Source organism: Suricata suricatta, chromosome 4 (genome assembly GCF_006229205.1).
Source record: "Suricata suricatta isolate VVHF042 chromosome 4, meerkat_22Aug2017_6uvM2_HiC, whole genome shotgun sequence".
NCBI classification, from domain to species: domain Eukaryota; kingdom Metazoa; phylum Chordata; class Mammalia; order Carnivora; family Herpestidae; genus Suricata; species Suricata suricatta.
In genome coordinates this window covers 109450901-109473464 of record NC_043703.1, presented here as the reverse complement: position 1 = coordinate 109473464, position 22564 = coordinate 109450901, and the positions used below count along the sequence as shown (strand labels likewise).

At 38.9% G+C, this 22564-nt stretch overlaps 1 protein-coding gene across 1 annotated transcript in view; it reads right to left on the bottom strand.

The window, feature by feature from the left end:
• The window catches only part of ACTR2 (actin related protein 2), a 38534-nt gene that overhangs the window by 2879 nt on the left and 13091 nt on the right, over positions 1 to 22564 (bottom strand). Inside the window, exons 3-8 of the mRNA XM_029937487.1 lie at positions 20732 to 20947; positions 16573 to 16645; positions 12711 to 12847; positions 10701 to 10850; positions 6594 to 6739; positions 2940 to 3072 (exon numbers count right to left, since the gene is read on the bottom strand). Of these exons, the coding sequence (XP_029793347.1) occupies positions 2940 to 3072; positions 6594 to 6739; positions 10701 to 10850; positions 12711 to 12847; positions 16573 to 16645; positions 20732 to 20947 (855 nt within the window). The remainder of the gene's footprint in view (positions 1 to 2939; positions 3073 to 6593; positions 6740 to 10700; positions 10851 to 12710; positions 12848 to 16572; positions 16646 to 20731; positions 20948 to 22564) is intronic.

The following is a 22564-nucleotide window of genomic DNA, read 5'->3' as shown; positions in this document are numbered from 1 at the left end:
TCTGTGTGATCAGTCCACGCCTCCAAGAGAAACCTTAAAATGCCATTGTTTAATTGCCTGTGCCACAAATCCTGCAAGACTCCACGTAACTATGTCATGTGAAATTCTCTTCATGTCACATAAATGAACTGTGAGATCTGCTAGTATAGGACACATAAAAACACTAGTTTACTTACATTAAAAAAAAAAAACGGGCCTGGCTGTGTTCCAATAAAACTTTATTTATAAAAACAGCCAGTTTGGTCCAGGCCTGGAGTTTGGCCACCCACGCTCTAAGGGAAACCTAGCTGGCCCCTCCAGACACTGCTGCCCCCGCAGCTCTCCCAGCTGGCCCCTCACACCACCTTCCTACGGGGGGGGGGGGGGGTTGGGGATCAACGATTCTTGCTCTTCACTGCTTCGTCCCTCTCCCTCCTGCCTACAACTCCAAAGCTGAAGCTCATTCTATCAGACGGTTCCATCTACCACTCCTCCTTGCCACATCACCAAGAGGAACCCCAGATTTCCTCGTCTCATCCCGCTCTGTGTGTGCATGGGGGTGTGCTCTCGCCGCTATCTCCTGTGCTATCCTTAATGACTCTGCCCTCTTCCTCTTGCACTTAGGTGGCAAAACACCAACTCGGGTACTCAACTCTCTCCTTTGCAGCTGCCCTCAAGCAGCTGAACACGACAGGTGAGAAACTCTAAGTCTTGGTTTAACTGCACCGCTTGCCTTACTTGAACGCCAGTGCAGCACGACAACCCCATTACATGTCTCTTCTCTCTTCTGTTCTCCAAGACAACCATCTCACACCTCCTCCTCCATTTCCTAAATCTCCGTCTCCTCCCTCTCTCTGAGCCTGCTAACACATCCTTCTACATCCTGTCTTCCTCCCCCCACCAACAATCAATTCACTATGCCAGACTTAGTGATTTATTTTTAAAAACAAAAAAAACCCAACTTGAACTCACGACCCTGAGATCAGACCTGAGCTGACAGCTCAGAGCCTGGAGCCTGCTTCGGATTCTGTGTGTGTCTCTCTGCTCCTCCCCTGCTTGCACTCGTCCCTCTCTCTCAAAAATAAATAATCATTTAAAAAAAAGTCAGATCCTATCACTTCTCTGCTCAACACCCTCCCAAGGCTTTCTGTCTCATTAGGAGTAAAGCTAAATCCTTTGCCGTGGCTGAACAAGACCTACATCCTGACCACCTTTCTGGCCTCACCTCCCAGGCCTTCCCTTTACTCACTGCTCCAGCCACACCCACTCACTCCTGACAACCCAGGGCTTTTGCACTTGCTATTCCTGCCGGAACGTTCTTCCCGCAGTTAGTCACGTGGCTCACCCGCTCACTCCACTGCCGTCTCAGCTCAGGACATCTCGTCAGAGTCCTTCCCTGTCACACGACATGAACAAGCATTCTGTCTCCCTAATCACTACCACTTACTATCCCCTGACTTCACTTTAGTGTTCTTCATAATGCTTATTACTACTGAAATATCATTTATAGAATAAAAGCAGGGATTTTGTCTCTATTTACTACTGTTTTGATTGTTCTAGCACCTAGACAAGTGTTAGACACCCAGAAGGATTTCAAGAAATTTTTGCTGAATAAGGAAATTAGCACCTGAGCCTAACTTTAAATTATATGTATAACTCAATAAATTCAGATAAATAAGCGAAGTACTTAGACAGCATGGCTCCTTTTGAGTCTTTTAATTTGTTTAATGTATGGGAGTCCATACTCAATTTAATTTCCACAATTTGAGTCACAGATGAAAGATGTGACATTAGTGTCTCCAATACACAAGTCCTCTGTAATATGTAATCTCATTACCTAAGAGCCAATCAAAGTTGTTAGGACAAAGTTAGAGAAGAACTCAGAAATGAATGACTCCTGGATGAATGCAGAGTCTATATAACGTATTTCACACCCTCCAGTGTTTGTAGAGAAACGATTCAATCCCAAATAACCATCAACTATCACATACCAGTTTAAAATTTTCTTTCTGTTCTACACATCAACAACTACCAATTAAAGTCTGCTCCAAGGCCTAGGATAGCTGGGGAGACAAAATATTTGACACATAGTGTTTTACAATCTGATTAGGGAGATAAGACATATGCAAGAAACAGCCAGACAAACAGCCGAGAATCAGAAATGAGACAGTCCAAGGGTAGCACTGAAGGCTGGTTACATATCCAAGAAGTAAGTTAAACAAACCACAAAACCCCCAAAGAGGCATTTCTCTCTCCACAGCACAGCAGTCCCGCATATCCGGGCTTCTGCCTTCTGTGGTTTCAGTGACCCGTGGTCGGGACGCAGACGAGCCTCCTGCCGTATCACTGCACTCACAAGGCCTCCCAGGACACCTCACCTCCTCGCACAAGCAGCTGGTCGTCTCACGACACCACAGAAGAGTGCGTACAGCGCGATAAGAGATTTTGAGGGAGAGACCACATTCCTGGAACTTTTATTCCAGTATACTGTTGTAACTGTCCTATTTTATTATTGTCGTTTTCTTACTGCACCTAATTTAGAAGTAACCTTTATCATAGGTGTTCACGTATAGGAAAGATCCATATGCGTGGGATTCAGTATTATCTGTGGTTTTAGGCATCCACTGGGGGCCTTTGAACGTATCCCCCGCAGAAAGGGGGGCCTCCTATATGGCAGGTTCTTCCTGTGCATTTAAAGGCACCCGGACTCCAGGCTGGTGCGGACGGACCAGACCGCTTGGCCCTGGGCCTCACCGCCTCCCGCCTGGAGCCAGCACAGCCATCTGAAGGAGAGCCTTCCTCAACCACTCCCTTCCTCCACTCTCTTCAAGGCTTCAAGTGACTGGATTAATAATCGGTTTCGGAAGGCTTCTTGCTCCCTCTGGTGGCTGTCAATATTCACAAGCTACTGTACAGGGTTTTAGAAGTATGTTAACAGTTGATTATTGATGGATACTTACAGAAAGTTTTTCCACATCTCCCTTTAAAACTCGTTCTAAGTAAAGCTGTTTAAGTTCTCGTTCCAACCGTGATGGCAGTCCAGGGTACATAGTAGATCCCCCAGAAAGCACAATGTGCTTATAGAATTCAGATCTAGAAGGACACAAAAGGTATTAATTTGGGGTTTCAGATGAGGAAAACAGTCTCTCAGAGTTCCTTTTATCCGCCAGCCTCAGGGGACTGCCGGGAGAATTAAATAAAATTCAACGTGGAAATCACAGGGCTGAGTGCTTGCTATTAATACTGTTATTAGACAGTAAATAATTTTAACTGTAATGCGAATGCTTCTAAAGCACATGACACGCGTTCTTGCAAATGTAACTACACCTTTGAATAGTAGCCATACTTCATACTACAAACTTCCATATTTGGACTGTGTTATCACAGTGCTTCCCTGGAGCCACTGTATGATGTGGTTGTTTGCCATAATTAACCATTTTCTAATAGGATTTCACTTCTTGCTTTTCAATTTTTCCATGCCTTTGTTCCTTTGCCTTGAGGCTGTCCGTTATTTCTGGTTAGACAGACGTGGTGCTTCACACAGCAGTCCCCTCTTCCTTAAATATGCTATTGTTATGCTACCGATAATCACATCTAAAATAACTGCTAAGTACTAAAAGTGATTTAACCGAGTGAGGGTCTGAGGAACTCTCTTTGTCGTAAAGTTCAGGAGCTGAGTCACATTTATTTTGGCCTCATTCAAATTGGCTTGCAGGTCCTCAGTGGCTTAGACCACTGTAACCCCAGCTTCTAGAAGAGCAGTATTTTGCAGCTACCTGCAGAAGTACGCCCATGAGCGTAGCCTACCGCAAGCAGCTGACAGGCACCCACTTTCTAGATGCAGAACACACGACAGCGGAGTTGAGCCACCTCCCAACGCCAGCTCCGTCAAAAGGGCACTGACCCTGAGCCCCACGCTTCAGGATGCCAACGCCTCAATCACCACCAAGAGGCATGCACTTTTACATGCAATTTTACTATCAATGATCACTAAGTCAAGGGACAAAAGCACCTACCCAATCCCTACTATGAGAATTTATTCTTTACTCTTAGTCTAGGTTTTTGATCATCTTCCATCAAATTTAAGCTTGTTATAAGCCAACTGCTATTTTTATTAATTTCCTTTATTATCCTGCTCCTTAGCCATCCCACAAAAATTAGTTTGGTGGTTATTTAATGCAAAGTAAAAAAGACAAATAAGCAAACACCTGCTTTACAAAATGCTTCTGAGGAAATTCCTCTATAACTTAGCTATACAGGGCTTTCCAAGTATGACTCAAAGTCTAGATGCAATATAAGATATAAATTTAATAACTATGTAAAAACAAATTTTTGCATAGCCAAAAACACCATAAGCAAGAGACAAGTGGAAAATCAGAAGTATCTGCAATAGATCACAGAACTGGCTACAGTAGCAAAAGAACTTTTAAAACGTGAAGGGAAAATATTACAAAAATTCCATATACGAATAAGCAAAAGCCATGAATAAACACACCCCTCAACATAGAAAAATATGTTCATCTTCACTCTTAAGGAAAACACAAATTAAAACCACAGTGAGGTATCATCACACTCACCAGACTGGCATAAAAGCTAAAAAGTCACCACACTGTGAACGAGCCGTGGGGACACAGGTGGCCTCACCTGCTGCTGGCGGGAAGGAGAAGGGTACAGCCCCCCACGGAGGGGAGCTGGGCGGTAAGAGAGCTACAGCACTTACTTACCTTTTGACCCAACAATTTCCCCTCTAGAAATTTTTTCAGAATGCTCATGCCCAATAATACAGAAATAAAGTATAAGCAAGTATTAATTCCAGTATTATTTGCACAAATACTGGAATCTACCTAAATAACCAAGATGCATGGACTAAACTATGATATGTATACACTGGAAAAAGGAGGATAATCCCTATGGAATGATACAGGATTGCTTAGAATATGTTAGGTGAAAGAAGTGCAAAACAACATTTATACTATGCTCCCTTTTGTGTAAGAAAAAATAAACACAGAAAGGATAAACATGAAACTAATGAGACCATTTACCTATAAGGAGGGGGAACAGGGCAGAGAATGAGGGGCAGGGAGAGTAACACTTCGAAGTGTACTTTTTGTAGAGTTTTGACTATATGGTAATGCTTTTCCTAAAAAATTAAAGAAAAGCCAGGAATGTCCTGTGCCACCAAATAGAAGGTGCTCAAAAGGATAACAGCATGTCAAAGGACACAGAGCCTGTTTGGAGGGGCTCTCACTGGCCAAATCAGGTACAATTTGAGCATTAAAATAAATAAAAATGGGGGGCACCTGGGTGGCTCAGTCAGTTGAGCATTCGGCTTCGGCTCGGGTCATGATCTCACAGTTCGTGGGTTTGAGCCCCACGTCAGGCTCTGTGCTGACAGCTAGCTCAGAGCCTGGAACCTGTCTTCAGATTCTGTGTTTCCCTCTCTCTCTCTCTGACCCTCCCCTGCTTGGACTGTCTCTCTCTCTCTCAAAAGTAAATAAAACATTAAAAAATTTTTAAAATAAAAATGGTAATTAATTATAATCTACTGTACAAAGTCATGAGTTCATGCTGGTAACAAACAACAACAACAAAAAAGCGTTTCCTTGTGCTAGAATACCAAATACACACAGAAGGAATGACAGAATTAGAAAATCATCTTTTTGCAACCACAATAAAAATGCATTTAGGTAAGAATCATCAAAAGATGCTAAAAGGGGTGGGGGGCAGAGTTTAAGGGTCAACACAGTCTCAGAGTATTTTCCCACAAATTCCTTATAACTAAGAAAGGAAAAGTACAAAAACTAAACAGGAAACTTCATTAAGAGCTGAATACTAACATCACCAATAGGGAACCAACAGATCTCCTATCTGGATGGGATACCCTGAGAGGGACCCATCACTTAAGTAGTATTCCAGCCTCAAATGCAAAACGTGAATCTATTCATGAGAAAAAATTCAAACTCAAGGTGAGAAAAATTCTCTAAATAATTGGCCTGTACTCTAAAAAGATGTCAATGTCCTGAAAGACTGAAGAACTGTGCCCAAGAGACATGAGAATGACATACCCTGTGTGATCCTCAACTTGATAATCTCCTGGGGGAAAGAAAAACTATATAAAGCGCATTATTGGGACAGTAGATGAAAGTGACAAATGGATGGCACATGACAGTGTATCAGTTATCAATCTCCTGAGCTCGATAACTGCACTGTGGCTATAGAAGAGAATACCTCTTTGTTCTCAGGAAATACAAAGTGAATATTAAGGAGTAGAGAGAACTCATACATTCAATATACTCTCAAATGGCTCAAGAAAAAAGAATGACAGAAGAAACATGCAGAATGCTACACTTAGTAGAATGCAAAACTGAATAAAGAGTATTCATGATTCTCTGGATTATTCCTGAAAGTTTTCCTTAAGATTTAAACTATCATAAAAAAGTCTGAAGCGGTTTCTGAGACACAGTGATATATATTCAACATCCAGTGCCACCCTCAAGGAATTACTCTGCATTACCTGTTCAAAAACATGAGTGAGCTAATAGACAACTTGGTCATTTTGACTACACACATTCCATCTGTTGATACATAACTTTGAAGCCATCATTATAATGTACCTGGTATCAATGTCAGCTGCCTGGATTGTGTTAAAAAGCAATTCAGCAACACCCACGCCCTCAACATTGATCAAGTGAGGCTGAAATAAAGCTTCTGGTGCTTCAAATCTCTCTCCCCCAACTTTGATAATGCGGCCATCTGGGAGCTAGAAACCAAGAATAACCAGGTATTAGTCAGCAAACGTTATTAAAAATTTCCTAGTGTTTCCAGAACACTATTAAACACATCTGTTCTATAACCAAAATCGTGATCAGCAACATATTACTCCTACAAGAAATTTTTGGAAAAGAAAAAAGGTAAGATAAAATACATTTGGATAGTTGTTCTGCTTTTCAATGCAGAACATGCCATCACGCCATGCTCCACCACAGCAGGAATTTCTTGGATCACCAAGGCACGAGTGCATTATGTTCCTGTGCTGTGTGCAGCTAAGCATGAAAAGGAAGTGTTAATAAACCACTGCATTTGGATTACTGCTGGGGTCAGTGCTGCCTCTCGTAACACGTCCGTGATTTTATAGATATTTTTACCATGCAGCCTAGACACATTTAGTTTAAAAACTTTAAATGATTTCTTTTACCAAATAATTATGCCATGAAACTTTACTATGTTGCCATCAAAACACTTTATAAATCATGTGTAAAACTACTGTCATTTAATAAAAATAAAATTTTTTAGTTTATTTACTTATTAGAGAGAGAGAGAGAGAGAGAGAGAGAGAGACTGACTGTATGTGGGGGAGGGGATAAGAGAAAAGTAGAGAGAAAATCAAGCAGCTTCCGGGATCCCATGAACCATGAGACCATGGCCTGAGCCAAAACCAAGAGATGGAAACCAACCAACTGAGCCACCCAGGCACTTCTAGACTATTTTTATTAAGCAATTCTGTCCTATTTACTAGACCTTGTTAATACATTTTTTGAAATTTTATTTATTTGTTTATGAGGGAGAGAGTACAGAGCCCGGAGTGGGGCTCAAGCTCATCTGACTTGGGGCTCAAACTCACGAACAGTGAGATCATGACTGGAGCCAAAGTCAGATGCTTAACCGACTGAGCAGGCACCCCTAAAACATTTTTTTTACATTTTATTTTTAAGTAATCTCTACATCCTACGTGGGGCTTGAACTCACAACCCTGAAATTAAGAGTTGCATGCTCTACCTACTGAGCCAGCCAGGTTCCCCTCTAGCCCCTATTACATTTTAAATAATGGATAAATATAATTTTAATTTAAGCAAATAAGATTTAAACAGCAGGTCAGATACCATTACAACATGACCTTGTACAGAAAACTCTTAAGTCACGTCAAACATTAAGTAAAAACTTCCTCTATTTATTTTAAAAGTTTTATTTTTTAGTAAACTCTATGCCCAATGTGTGGCTTGAACTCATGACCTCAACATTAGCAGTCAGATGCTCCACTGACTGAGCCAGCCAGGTGCCTCCCCCACAAATTCCCTCTTTTTTTTTTTTTTTTTTTTTGAGAGAGAGACAGACAGACAGACAGAAAGACAGAGACAGAGTGTGAGAGGGGAAGGGGCAGAAATGGAGACATAGGATCTGAAGCAGGCTCGGGCTCCTCAGAGCCTGATCTGGAACTTGAACTCACAGACCATGAGATCATGGCCTGAGCCCAAGTCTGACGCTTAACCAATTGAGCCACCCAGGCACACCAAAAACTCCTCTTAAAACCACCTCACAACTCATTGGATTGACCTAAATTGTAAGCATGCTTATATATGAAGGCATCTGACCCATTTCTATAGGCAATACCAGAATTAGTTTTACATTAACACTTGTAACAGTATATTTATAATATAATCACAGTAATTATATTTAGATTATAAAAATGACTTTTCAGTATGACAGAGTCCCACAAACCAAGCTTTTAAAACCTTTACTTCATGTTTGCTATAACTGTTTACAGATATGCGTAAAAGCAATCATTTTTCAAAACTTCCACAATTGTCTTTAATAACCTGTACCAAATTAAAAAAAAAAACCCACAAACAAACAAAAAACCCTCAAGGAAACTGATTCAAACATTTACTCTTAACAAAATAAAATCATCAGGTGACAGGAACCACATGAAATCATGTGAGATATGTGGAAAAACTTTGCACAGCACACTTGCTGGTAAAACCTCTGGAGCTCACACCTGCAGCCTCTCTGACTGAATGGCTTCTTCCTGTACTCTGGCTGCTGGCCAGCACGGGGCCACCCAGCCTAGGAACTGCCTACTTGTAGACACCGACTTTTAAGACTGGAGGATTCTTGGGGCGCCTGGGTGGCTCAGTCAGTTAAGCGTCCGGCTTCGGCTCAGGTCATGATCTCACAGTCCGTGGGTTCGAGCCCTGCACTGGGCTCTGTGCTGACAGCTAGCTCAGAGCCTAGAGCCTGTTTCAAATTCTGTGTCTCCCTCTCTCTCCAACCCTCCCCTGCTCGTGCTGTCTCTGTCTCTCAAAAATAAATAAAAAACATAAAAAAAAAAAGACTGGAGGATTCTTCTCTTTTTGCACCAAATCTTCTCCCATCCCTTCTTGGCCAACCCTTCTCCCTCTTCACTTACTCATCAGTTTCATCAGTGTACTGGTTTTAGTTTTTGCAGCTGATCCCATAACAATATGGGTCAGAACTGCACGGGTCCTCTGACACATGGATTTTTTCAATAAATAAAGTACAGGACTATAAATGTATTTTCTCTTCCTTAGGATTTTAATAACATTTTCTTTTCTCTAGCTTACTTTATCATAAAAATACAGTTTAAAATACCTGTAACATACAAAGTATGTGTTAATCGACTGTTTATGTTATTGGCAAGGCTTCAGGTCAATAGCAGGCTGTTAGTAAAGTTTGGGAGAGTTGAAAGTTACAGTGGGTTGGTACCCAAAGCCCTGTGCTGTTCAAGGGTCAATTGTGTATATTTTTGTAACCCAACTCAAATTCCCTGAGAAAGGAGGGGAGAAATAAACAAAATATGTCTTACATTTCTAGTTCCCTCATCCTTTGTCTCATGCCACTTTCTTCCTTCCAAACAAGTCAAGTAAATGAAAAACTATAAATCTAGAGGAACTGTCAAAACAGCTTCAGAAAAGAAGCCCCAGGGCAAATCTGGAGATCATTAAGTTGCTTATCAATAACTTGGATCAGTATTGTTAAAAATGAAATATAACATAAAATTAATAATTATTTTAAAAAGAACTATTTTATACATATTTGTGATATGTAGAGCTTACATGAATCAAATAGTGTTATTTCTTTCTTTTATGAATCAAATAGTTTAAGAATACTGTACCTGCTTTATTACCTATTAATTGATTTCATTTTAGTAATTACTAGATCGAAGACGGGATACGGAAGTACTTTATACCCAAATGAATATGATAGACTTAAGAGAATATGTTTAAAATTCAGGTAGAACCAATTCCCATATTGTAACCTATAACTAGCTTCTAATTCTTACCTGTTATACTTTCAAGTTAACGTTTGTTTTGAAGATCTTATGAAAACACAAAGTCAGGAAAAGACTGCCACCTACTGAACTATTAGAGCAATGTTATAGGGTGAGCACTTCCCAAAGTATGCTTTGTAGAATGTTAGTTTCATGAAATGCTGGAAGTCTAATCCTGTAGTCTAATAAGGTTGAGAAACAAGTAGTATACTATATTCTCACAGGCACACACACAAATTAAGCACATCAAGGCTCTGAAAAGTCCTTCAGTAAAGCAAAACACTCCCAAACTGCCTGGACAATGTAAACTCCACTGCAGTTTTTGTGAAAATACTTAACATCTCAGGGAAATAACATTCTGTAAAGTGCATGTTGAAAAATGCTATTCCAGATGTTAGAATCTCAAAATAACATCTCTTATCTAATTATATCCTAAGGTAGAAAAGCTATTTATGATTCTTGCCTTATTTCACATTATATGGTGTCCTAAAATAACTAAATCAAAGAGCTTATTGTAGAAAGACATTAAAAGCCCATGTATACATATTATAACCAAAACAAAAATACGGATTCTAAGACAATCTCCTTAAGCACACACCGATAATCATGGGGCTCCATTTTAAAACCACACATTTCATACACTGGAAATACTTACTGTATAAGATTCAACTAATACTGTGGTTTCTAAGGCCAGCTTCTGCTCTTGCTCAATATTATAGCCCACATAACACAATTTTTCTTTAATCATGCGAACGGTTTCAAAGTCAGCAGAATGGTTGAAGGCATATCCTCGCAAAAGCAGCAGCTAGTACCAAAAAAATAGGAAATTCACAATTAATCTGAATGGAGGTTAACTCTGGAAAAGCTATTACTGCTCACTAAATAGCTCACGTCAGTAACAAATGCAATGCACAGTGGATCCTTAGGACTCACTGAATACGTCAGAAACGAGAATATTATTTTTCATAAAAGGATTTACATTTGTTTCGCAGAGAGTAAAAGGATTATTAATAGTTCATGAATAATAAATGGGTAAAACACTTAAAAAAGCTAGTTTAAAAAAAAGACTCTTGTTTGAGTACCAACGTTTAAATAGTTTTGTTAAATAACTGAAAGTCTTAAGTTCTTTAATTTTAGAGAGAGAGCAAGAACGAGTAGGGGAGAGAGGGAAAGAGGCGAAAGAGAGAGAAGGAATCAGAGGCTCCACACTCGTGCAGAGCCTGACATGGGGCTCAACCCTACAACCCTGGGATGATGACCTGAGCCACAATCGGGTCGGACGCTCAACCGACTAAGCCACCCAGGCTCCCCAAATCTCTACGTATTAATAAATATTATTTTGGTACTGGACTCCCACAATCCGCCCCTTGCTCAATCAATGCCATATTCACGAAATATCCCTAAGTCTTAGAAAGTTTTATCCCTAACTTCTATTATTATTATATTATTATTATTATTATTTAAATAGTTTATTGTCAAATTGGCTTCCTAACTTCTAGTATTATGTCTGACATGTTATTAGATAGGCTAGAGCATTTGTTAATCAAATAAATGATAAGAATTCAAGTGGCTAACAGAGAAAAAAACCTAAACATTAATATGTATCATTAACAAATTGGACTTTGCATGTAAAAACTTTAAAAAATAAATCTCCCAATCTTTGTGAGAAAACTCTTGGAAATTCCTCAGACAGAATTCGGGCCTAGAATGAGAGTATAGTTCACATTTACTTAATCTCATTATTACTCTAAATGAGACGAAATGAACCCAATGTCAAGGTAAACACTTAATACGACCCATTTTACCACACAGATTATCACCCTAGAATAGTTTCTCAACAGCAGCACCAATGGCAGTGTGAACCTTACAGTTCTTTGTTGGGGGGCTGCCCCCCTCATTGCAGGATTTTTGGTGGCATTCCTGCACAGCTGTGACAACCACAACGTGTCTCCAGACATTGCAAAATGTCCCTGGGGTAGCATCAGCCCTGGCTGAGAGCCACTGACCTGGAGAGAATATTCTAACTACAGAATTCTGATAGAGACAATAGTCTATACATTTTTTTCCTCAATAATAAATATACACATGCCTCCAAATAATGGCTTTATATACTTTCTTCAGCAATGTTTATAAGAAATTGTATCCAGAAGTAAAGTTTAAGATAATAAACACTAAAAACTGGATTTATTCTATGAAAAATACTAAATATTAAAGTCTGCTGCGACAGGGTCCTGTTTTTAAACAAATATCACTAATTTGCTATCACTCTATTTTCTGGGAAAGGACAAGAAAAGGCAACCCAATCAGGATTATGGCTTTAACATATACCTGTCAAAGAAAGGTTTTATGGCAGAAAAGCCTGCCTCTATTGTTCAAGGAAGTTTCAAGGTCTCTTCTGTTTTTGAAATACCTCACTACCCAGTCCCTGGGAATAGCAAACATAATTCTGTAATGATGTGATCTATTCTCATTACTATACCAGGGAGCATGTGTGTAAATTTTACATGGATTTTTATACAAATAATGGGGTAAATGTGTCCCTTCCTCAGCAGTACAGAGATCTGCTATGGTCCTGAGAGGACATACTCAAACACTGTGTTAGGTCAAAACTTAACAACAAAGCAAACTACAAAAGCTAATTCCTACGATACCTTCTTCTGCTTACCTTGATAAGGTATCTGGTAATATCCCTCCCGGCAATATCTAGTCTCCGGGTAAGGTGAGGGAGAGAAAAGCCTTCATACACTGGACAAATGTGAGTCACGCCGTCTCCAGAGTCCACCACTACTCCAGTTAATAAACCTGCGTGAGAACCACGGTTTTACATAAAAAGCCAAATCAGAAAAATCAAAGCCAGCAAATTTCAAAAATCAGTACAGGAGCCAAACTAGGAACTTCACCAACCAGAATGGTCTAGAAACCAGCATTTCTTTATTGTTTGCTACTCGGCAGCTTCCTTCTAATATCTAGACACTAAAGGGAGTACTGCACTTGTCTCTTTTGAGACACTTAGTCTAATTATGTGCCCTCCCAGGAGATGGGAAGAAATAGACTCTGAGACCCAGAACTGAAAAACACAGGTTCTTAAAACTCAGTACAATTCTTTTTCTTTCCAATTAATCTTCATCCCCAAATTCCCTTCAAGTGCAATTTTCTAAAGCATCATGGTTAACTTTTATAGTAAAACTGTTGAAAATAATGTACTTACTATTTTTGTCATATATTCAAAACCATGTTATGAAAAAATTCCTATTGATAATAACTAGAAATTTGAGAACAATTAATCTTGGCTAGCCAAAGAATTACTTCAAGTATTCACCAGAAACCAGAAAGCCAACGTCAGCTAAACCTTACAATAAAAGAACAGCAAAGCAGCTGCCATGTTTCCATATATACTATTTAGTATAAATGACTACACATGTTACCTTCTGCACTAGGGTTAATGCAGGAAAAAAATATATAACTTTTTCTAATTCAAATTTTCTAATAGTTAATCATCTGTTAATAATAATGCTTGTACCATTATGTTATCATTTTCACATCCCTGAAGAGGCTCTCTCCATTTTTTTTTTTGAGAGAAAGAGAGAGGAAGCACGCATACACATGTGCACAAACAAGGGACGGGCAGAGGCAGAGAGAGAATCTTAAGCAGGCTCCATGCCCAGTGCAGAGCCAAACACGGCACAATCTTAGACCTACGCCTATACTAAGAGTCAGTGGCTCAACTGACTGAGTCATCTAGCAGCCCCCCACCAACTTTTTTTTTAAAACATTTATTTACTTTGAGAGCGAGAGAGTGCTAGCAGGGAAGGGGGACAGACAGGAGAGAGATTCCCAAGCAGTCTCCATGCCGTCAGCACAGATCTCACAAATCCTGAGATCACGACCTAAGTTGAAATCAAGAGTCAGATGCTTAACCAACTGAGCCACCCAGGTGCCCCATCCCTCTTTCTTAATACAAACTTGAACGCACTATAGTATTTCATCATAACGATTTGCCTCTGAATACATTTATTTAATCTACCTCCTTTGGAAGCGGACAATAATGTCTCTCCTTGATTGATGGTGGACATACATCTTCATAAAAAGATTCAAAAAAAAATCATCTACTACCTTAAAAAAATTTTTTTTAATGTTTTATTTATTTTTGAGAGAGAGACAGCGTGAGCAGGGGAGGGTCAGAGAGACAGGGAGACACAGACTCTGAAGACAGGCTCCAGGCTTTGAGCTTGCTGTCCGCAGAGCCTGATGCAGGGCTTGAACCCATGAACCACGAGATCATGACCTGAGCCGAACCCAGACGCTCAACCAACTCAGCCACCCAGGCGCCCCACGTCTACTACCTTTTAATGCTGCATTTCTTTCAATAAGAAACTTCTCATTGAAAAAAAGAGGAATCTACATCATTAATTCAAAAATACTCCCAGTAGTATCAACTGAAACAAAGATTTACATTATACTTTCCAAATAGATCTTCCCGTCCAACTTCTACTTATTTTCTCACACTCCCACCAGGTTACGCACTCACTAGCCTTTCCCTGTACAATCTGACCCATTTTCAGTGTCACACCATTTTGTCACTGGATTATTCATTCCTTCCTCTTCAATTCCTATGGATTCTTTAAGGTTCAATCTAGTTCATACCTTTTCAATGACACCTTTCCTGACAACTCTAAGCAGTTGACAAGATTTCCTAATTCCCTTTGTTCTCCTCAGTCCTGTGTGTACCATGTAGTCAGCCATAGCTTCCTAACTCATTGTGTCACTTCTCTTATTCATAACCCTTCCATGGCTCTGAATGCTGCTTCCTACCTTCACTTTTGTAACTGGCAGCACTAGCCACCTTGACGAGTTTTCTGTGGCTCAGAGTTCTTTTAATCAGTTACTGGACTATCATTTCTCAAACTAAGGAGTCAATAGTTAAACAAAAATGGTTAAATTTCAGGAATTAAGTGAGGGTATCTTCTCACTGGATGCAAATAAATTTATGAATACTGCTAGAAAACTCCATAAGGTCAATTGTATTTATTCAGATATAGTTCAAACAAAAATTCATTTCAGCAGAACTGTCCCATCCTCACCCCCTCAATGAAACTGTTATCACCAGTTTCAGAGCTTAGATTCAAAATTTTTAATATCTGTTTTTTCCACCATATTTTCTAAAATAATTTCTAAAAATGAAATAAAATTACCTGAATACAAATGCTCCTTGTAAAGTAGCAAGTAATTTTTAATTCCTTCCTCAAAAGAAAAATTATTCACAGCTGGACTGTAATCACCTTAAGGTCAAGAAGACCAGGGCACCTGGGTGGCTCAGTTGGCTGAACATCGGACTTTGGCTCAGATCACGATCTCACAGTTCCTGAGTTCGAGCCCCACGTTGGGCTCTGTGCTGATACCTTGTAGTCTGAAGCCTGCTTCAGATTCTGTCTCCCTCTCTCTCTGCCCCTCCCCCAATTGTGCTGTCTCTCAAAGATAAATAAATGTTAAAATAAAAAAAAACTAAGAAAACCGCAAAAGACAAAAAGGTCAAGAAGACCACGTCCGGCTTACTCACTGCTATTTCCTCTGCAGTAAAGAGTGCAAGGTACATTCCACTTAGTGCTTTAAAAATTTAATTCCCCTAAATAAGCATTTTCTAAGAATCTCTATGTAGTACTAAAAACAGTTTAATAAGCCAATATGTATTTTTACAAGGTGATTTTTACTAAATATGTATAAAATTAGATGCAGCACCATGATATTAAAAAGAATTTTCTAAGTACTCTGTCATACACACTGCTAACTACTAAGGCTGGAGACTTAGCTCAGGTGTCCCCACCTTCCGAAACCTCCTCTGACACGCTGAATCAAAATTTGTTTCAGTGTTTTCTTCCCCATTAGACTCCATATTCTTTGAGGACATCTTTACACTTCAAGTACCTAACAGTCTGTGTGGCACATATTTGACAGTCCCACAAATTCTTCATCAGACCAACAGAACATCAGAATATAAAGAGCTCTCCCCACATGGCCAATTTTTATTCTCAACAGGAAGGAAGGCAGTTATTATTGGCAACACCAAGAAACCATGTAAGTTAGGAAGGCACTGCCAAATGTCTACCTTCTTTGTATTTAATCTACCATCTATAAGGCAAGCGTATCTTTACTCACTTTTCTGGATCTCTGAATTTTTTTTTTAACTCTGCCAATTCTAAAGACAAACTTCATATTCATTTTCCACTGCACAGAGTCTTAATTTTAATATAGTCTAAAAGAGGGAAACTCCTACTTCTTAAAAATTGAGAAGTTCTCTTTTTACCTTAGGTCCTTCATTGTTGAATGAAGAAAATAAAAATGTATGTGATATTTTACTTGACAAATTTTAGAAATTAGGAAAATAGTTGAATAAATATTCGAAAATATTTGAATAAATCTACAAATACTGGGCTTTCCTGGTATTCCAAACTTATTGCAAAACCAAATTCCTGTGACATAAAATGCACTCAATGTCTGAACTGTTGTTCTAAAAATCAAGTTTCACCTACCTTGAGCATACAAAGTGAGAACCGCCTGGATGGCTACATATACACCAGAAAACTGGTAAGTTTCAAACATGACCTGAAAATACAAAAAGAAAGACAGAAATACTGGTATTTAGAAGTTACATAATAAATATTTATGCTTTCTTGATTGTCACCAAGTGGATTAGTTGCCAAAATAGAATCAAGGGACCTAGAAGAGTCCTCCATTCTCCTCCGCAATTACAGAGCTCCAATGCTGGTAAGAGATTTTTGGATAAATACTGAGTTTTCAAGCATTTCTTAAGTGCTACAAAGCAAAGATTTTTTTCTTATTTTATTTTATTTGAGAGAGAGAGAGAGAGAGAGAGAGAGCGAGCGAGCATGCAGGTGGGGGAGGGGCACAAAGAGAGGGGGAGAAAGAGAATCCCTTGCCATCCACCGGCATTGAGCCATTTGACACGGGGTTTGAACCCACAAATCATGAGACCATGCCCTGAGCTGAAATCAAGAGTCAGGCACTTAACCCACTGAGCCACCCAGGAATCCCAAAGCAAAGATTTTTGAGTTTTAGTTAATTGCTAATTAGAATGGAAGAAAGATTTCTGCATTTAAACAAGCCGTTCTTAATGATGTCCCTTAATGGAAGTGTCTTTTTATTTTTTATTTCTTCAGTTTTTATTTAGATTTTAGTTAACAAACAGTGCAATATTGGTTTCAGGAGTAGAATTCTGTAATTCATCATGGAAGTATCTTTTAATTCAAAGACAGATTACAGAAATTGCTTAATTGCTGACTCTCCCCCCAATTCCTCTTCCCTAAGCTGAGCCAAGACTATGGCTCTACCTCCAGCAGTTTAAAAAAAAAAAAAAAAAGAAAGAAAAAAAGAAGAAAGTAGGTAGTAAAACAAGGAAGACAAGTGCTCGCTCCGGCAGCACATATACTAAAATAAGAAAGACAAAACCGCAGTAATTCCTGAGTGCTGGCAGATACAGAACTGCCCAGCTGGTGCGCCCACCCTCCCAGCGTGAGCCCTGGCTGTGGCACAGCTCTCGGTGGAGCTATGCTGAGCGGAGGAGCGTCCTTGTGCCCTCTATGGTCACAACCATGCTCACTGTCTGTAGTCCAGGTGGGTGGGAACATCCTGCAGGACTTCCGTCATCTACAGTGAGCACTCCTTGACTGGCACGGCTCACTACCACTCTGAAAATCTGGATATTCAGAAATTTTATAACTGATCACAATGAGACTTATACAGGATTTAAACATAACTCTGAAACATATTCATCAATTAAGCAGCTAGATACTCTAAACAGTATTCTATTCCATCATCCTTTATTCCCCCCTCCACAGAGAAGAAAGTGAAAGCGTGAAGCTATACTTGCATTTGTTATCCTGAAAGTCCATTAGAATTTGTTTTTATTGGTAAGATGATGAAAATTTGTAGTAAGCACTAAATCAACCTTCCAGATGAGATTAAAGTAGGCATTATCAGTCACAGCCAAATTTGCACCCAAGCAAAAAAGAATATTAAAATAAGATGAGACCTTACAACACAGTGAAACCAATTCTTGTCATTCTTGCAGATAAAAAAACCCCAAAACCCCCCAAAACTACGTGCCCTGGTCAAACAGCTGGCTACTGGAATTGGCATCCAGGTATCATGACATCTCCCTAACTTTTCGTCTGATCTGAATAAAAACTTGGTTTTCATTCTGACATTGTGTTGCTTTCCTAAAGAGGTTTCCATGTTTAGGAACCTTTCAGTTTAATGCAAAAATACCTCTACTCTGATTTTACAATACACTGCTAAAAATAAATACAATGACACATGACTACTTATCCATCACAAACTATTAACAGTTATAATCCATAAGGAAATGAGATGGATTCTGTAACTAAAACCAGAATTTAAAATTTTTTACATGCTTAATATGAGACTTAAATTTCTATCCAGAATTTAAAAATACCGGTACAACAATCTCTTTTGAAATCCTTTTAAATTTCCATCAACATCTAAACATGGTGTTGGAGCAAAACAAAATATTTACAGTAAGCAGTGTCTGCAAAGCTCCTAAAACAGAAATAATTGTTGCAGGTTTCTACCTCATATCTAATAAAAAACAATTTCTACCTCACATATAAGCAAATAATATAATGCAAGACAGCTTTGAAAAGTGACTTATCTAAACTATGAAGAATGCAGGCTTTTGCTCTCTATGGCTGCTCCCACCAGCTTCCCTCTCCTGAGTCCTTAGCCTTCTCACCACTGTCTGATCTCTCTTCTCTGGCGAATGGATTATCTATATCGTGATGACTCCCAGGTTTCTGGTCTAGCCTCAGACTTTTCTTCTGAACTTGATCTTTTTTATAGACTCCTTCTATCTGAAAGTAGAACATTCCTATGAAACCTTTGGTAAGGTTGAAATACTGTGTATCAAAGAAGCAATGACCATTAATTTATATGGGAATTAATTTATATGAGTGCTCCCAGACCCCCAAAATAACTCTTTAGGCTTTTCTGCTAGCTTAGGGCACATCTTGCTAATGGATGCACAAAATAAAACGAGATAAAGCACAGACACTCACAGACACAATCCATAAGGAAATGAGATGGATTCTGTAACTAAAGCCCTGGTGCCTCAATGCTCCCGTGCTGAGTGTGGTCCTGGGGACCCAGCTCCGCAGCGCCACTCTCGTGCTCCGGGTGGACGCTTGCCCCAGTCACAGCTTGCTGCAAAACCAATGCTGAAGCCAATTTTTGCTTTTCCTTCTTTTTCATCCAAGTGAAAACCTTCGACTTCATTCAGGTAGCAAAAACAGGTACTAATATACGTCTTTGTTAAAAGCAAAGTGGCATACCATGAACTTTTGAAAAGTGGGGGATACCTATAATTATCCACCTGACTGACATTTTTGACTGCATGTCTAATGAGGGCCTACCACGTCCAAAACTGAACTCTTGAGCCTTCTTCCCCCCAAATCCTGCTCTACTTATCTCATCTTCTCCTACCTCAGTTGATGGTAACATGATCCTCCAGGTGCCCAAGCCAAAACCTTTGAAGTTGTCCCTGATTCTCCTATTACCCATATTTATGTACTGCATCAGAATATGCTTTGGCCCTACCTTCAAAACAGATACATAATCTGGCCACTTCTCATTACTTTCACTGCTATTACCCTAATCCTAACCATCATTATCTTCTGTCTAGGTAACTGAAAGGCTTCAAACTGGTCTTTCACTCTATCCTCCTTATGGTCTACTCGCAATGCAGCAGCCACAGAAACCTAAATCTGAGCATGTCCCTTCTTTGTAACAGCCCTTCATTTCACTTGGAGTAAAAGAATGATTCCCTTTAACGTCCTGCAAGGCCCTATATGATTTGGCCCCATTACTTCTCTGACCTCATCCCCTGTTGCTCTCCCATACTGGCTTCCTTGCAGACTCTCTAACATAACCGGCTTATTCCCATTTTAAAACCTTCCCATTGGCTACTTCCTCTGCCTGGAATGCTTTCCCCCACATATCCTGGCTGACTCCCTTACTCTTTGTTCAATGTCACCTTCTCAGGGAAGCCTCCGTCCACACCCTGTGACAAATGTAATCTCCCACCACTTTCTCACATTTAGCATCTATTATCTTCTAACAAACATTTCAATTAACTCACTTTGGGGGGGGGGGGGTAGTCCCCTGCCAGAATAGAAGTTCCATGGCAGCAGGGTTTTGTTTACTAATATATCCTACTTAGAAATAATGACTAGTTAGGTGCTCAATAAATAGGATCTAGGGGGAAACAATTTTATTCCCTTTATCCTGTATTTTTTAAAAAAATTTTAATCACGTTTATTTTTGGGGGAGAGAGAGAGAGAGAGAGAGAGAGAGAGAGAGAGAGAGAAACAGATAGTAAGCAGGGAAGGGGCAGAGAGAGAGAGGGGACACAGAATCCGAAGCAGGCTCCAGGCTCTGAGCTGTAAGCACAGAGCCTGATGTGGGGCTTGAACTACAAACCACGAAATCATGACCTGAGCCGAAGTTGGACATTCAACCGACTGAGCCACCCAGGTGCCCCTATTCACTTTGTCCTTAACAACAATGGTAAGATAAATGAAAGAGCATTTGCTTTAACATCATATCACATCACATCACAGAAACACATATATGCACATCCCATCTAAAAAAACTCACCTCTACAATCTTCTCTCTGTTTTTGGTTGGGTTCATGGGAGGCTCTGTGAGTAAGATTTTACAGTTTCTGGTATCTATGTTAAGTTTCTCTGGTCCAAATGTATAGTCCCACAGGTGTTTCATGTCATCCCAGTTTCGTACTATGCCGTTTTCCATAGGGTAGTTAACTTCTAACATTGAGCGTAATTCACTTGCCTCATCACCAACCATAAGATCCTAGAAAATTATAATATCAAAGCTTTAGTCCAAATTTTTGCATAAAATATCTTCAGAAAACTACATCCCCATGATATTTTGGGAAACTTGGGAATAATTAATTTTAATCTTTCTGGCACTTTCAGATAAAGTTCTTCATTCCACAAGTTTAAAAAATCTTTTCAAGAACAATGCCTTGGAAAGTTTAATCATGAATAATAACTTTTTATGTACAACGTGGTTTAAATCAATAAATGGACCTTACCTTTAATACATATGTTTCCAAAAGAAGAGCATTAGCACAAATAAACCCCACATTTTCATATTTTGGAGGGTTTTGTATGAGGTTTCATCTGTTTCTTTTGCTCAAATGTTCAAAAAATAAGGCCTGTGATATGTGAAATAGCACATCAGGGAAAAAAGACTTGTAGAAAAATGCTCAATGCATGCAGCACAGTTCTTTGTACTAAATATCGAAATGGTAAGGGTAAATGATATGCTTTAACGGACTATAAGGCATAATGAAAGAAGTTAAAAATTAAATGATTCTTTATTATACTGTAATAATGCAGATATGTACCATATAACTTCCAAATTTCTACCTGCATACACCTATAAGAACTGAAATTAAGTTTCTATATATGCCTCACCAAGATCAATGAAAATTTGCAGAGATACAAAAAAATTAGCATGGGGGAAACAATTTTTTCAAATTATCTCATGAGCAACATTTTCAATCTTAAGTATAATACTGGAAAACTATGTGATCACACATGAGGCGGAGTACTCACAAGTCTCGTCTCCAATGAGAGCAAACTTAAGATGACCCACATTTGAAAAGTCTAATTTTGTATGTATAATAAAACTAATGATGTCCTAGAATTTAAACTTATTTTAGAAATCAGCTAGTCAAGATATTAAATAATCCTGATTTCTACATATACTGATGAATTTAAAAAAAACCTATCAGAAATAGCTACTATTTGCTACAACACCTTAAGTTTAAAACATGAGGAAATGAAAAGAAACATTAAAATTAACATAAAATATCTCAAAATGAGGTTTAAATATATATAAGTTTAAAATTTTTTAAAATAATAATTAAAGAAAAACAGGTGAGGTCTGGAAAAAAGATTTCTGGAAAATCCACTGAAAGCAACAATAAAAAGGAAAAACAAAGTTAAAGCAGATGCTAGAAATGTTTACTAAAATTTCTCTGTTGCAACTAATTTCTTATACAGTTAATGTACCATAACTTAAACACTCAAATTTCTTAAATATTAACTGTTTAAAATCATCTAATAGGAAAATGCAAAACTAAAAATCTGTTATCTGTGAATTCTAGTCAATGACATGCATATGTTGAATTACTTAGGGCGAAGTAAACGGATACTTTGAAATACATCAAAAAAAACCGAGATAGGCTGATGGAGAGATGAATAAATATGTAATATGTCAGTAGAGTAAATATTAATGTCAGAATCTAGGTGATGGGTTTATAGGTTTCACTGTAAATTCTTTCAACTTTGCTATACATTCTCAACACTTCTTAATAAAATGTTAAGGGGAAATCTGTACCTACAAGAACATATATTACTATTGACCATTAACAAATATAATACACAGTTTTCTTACTTT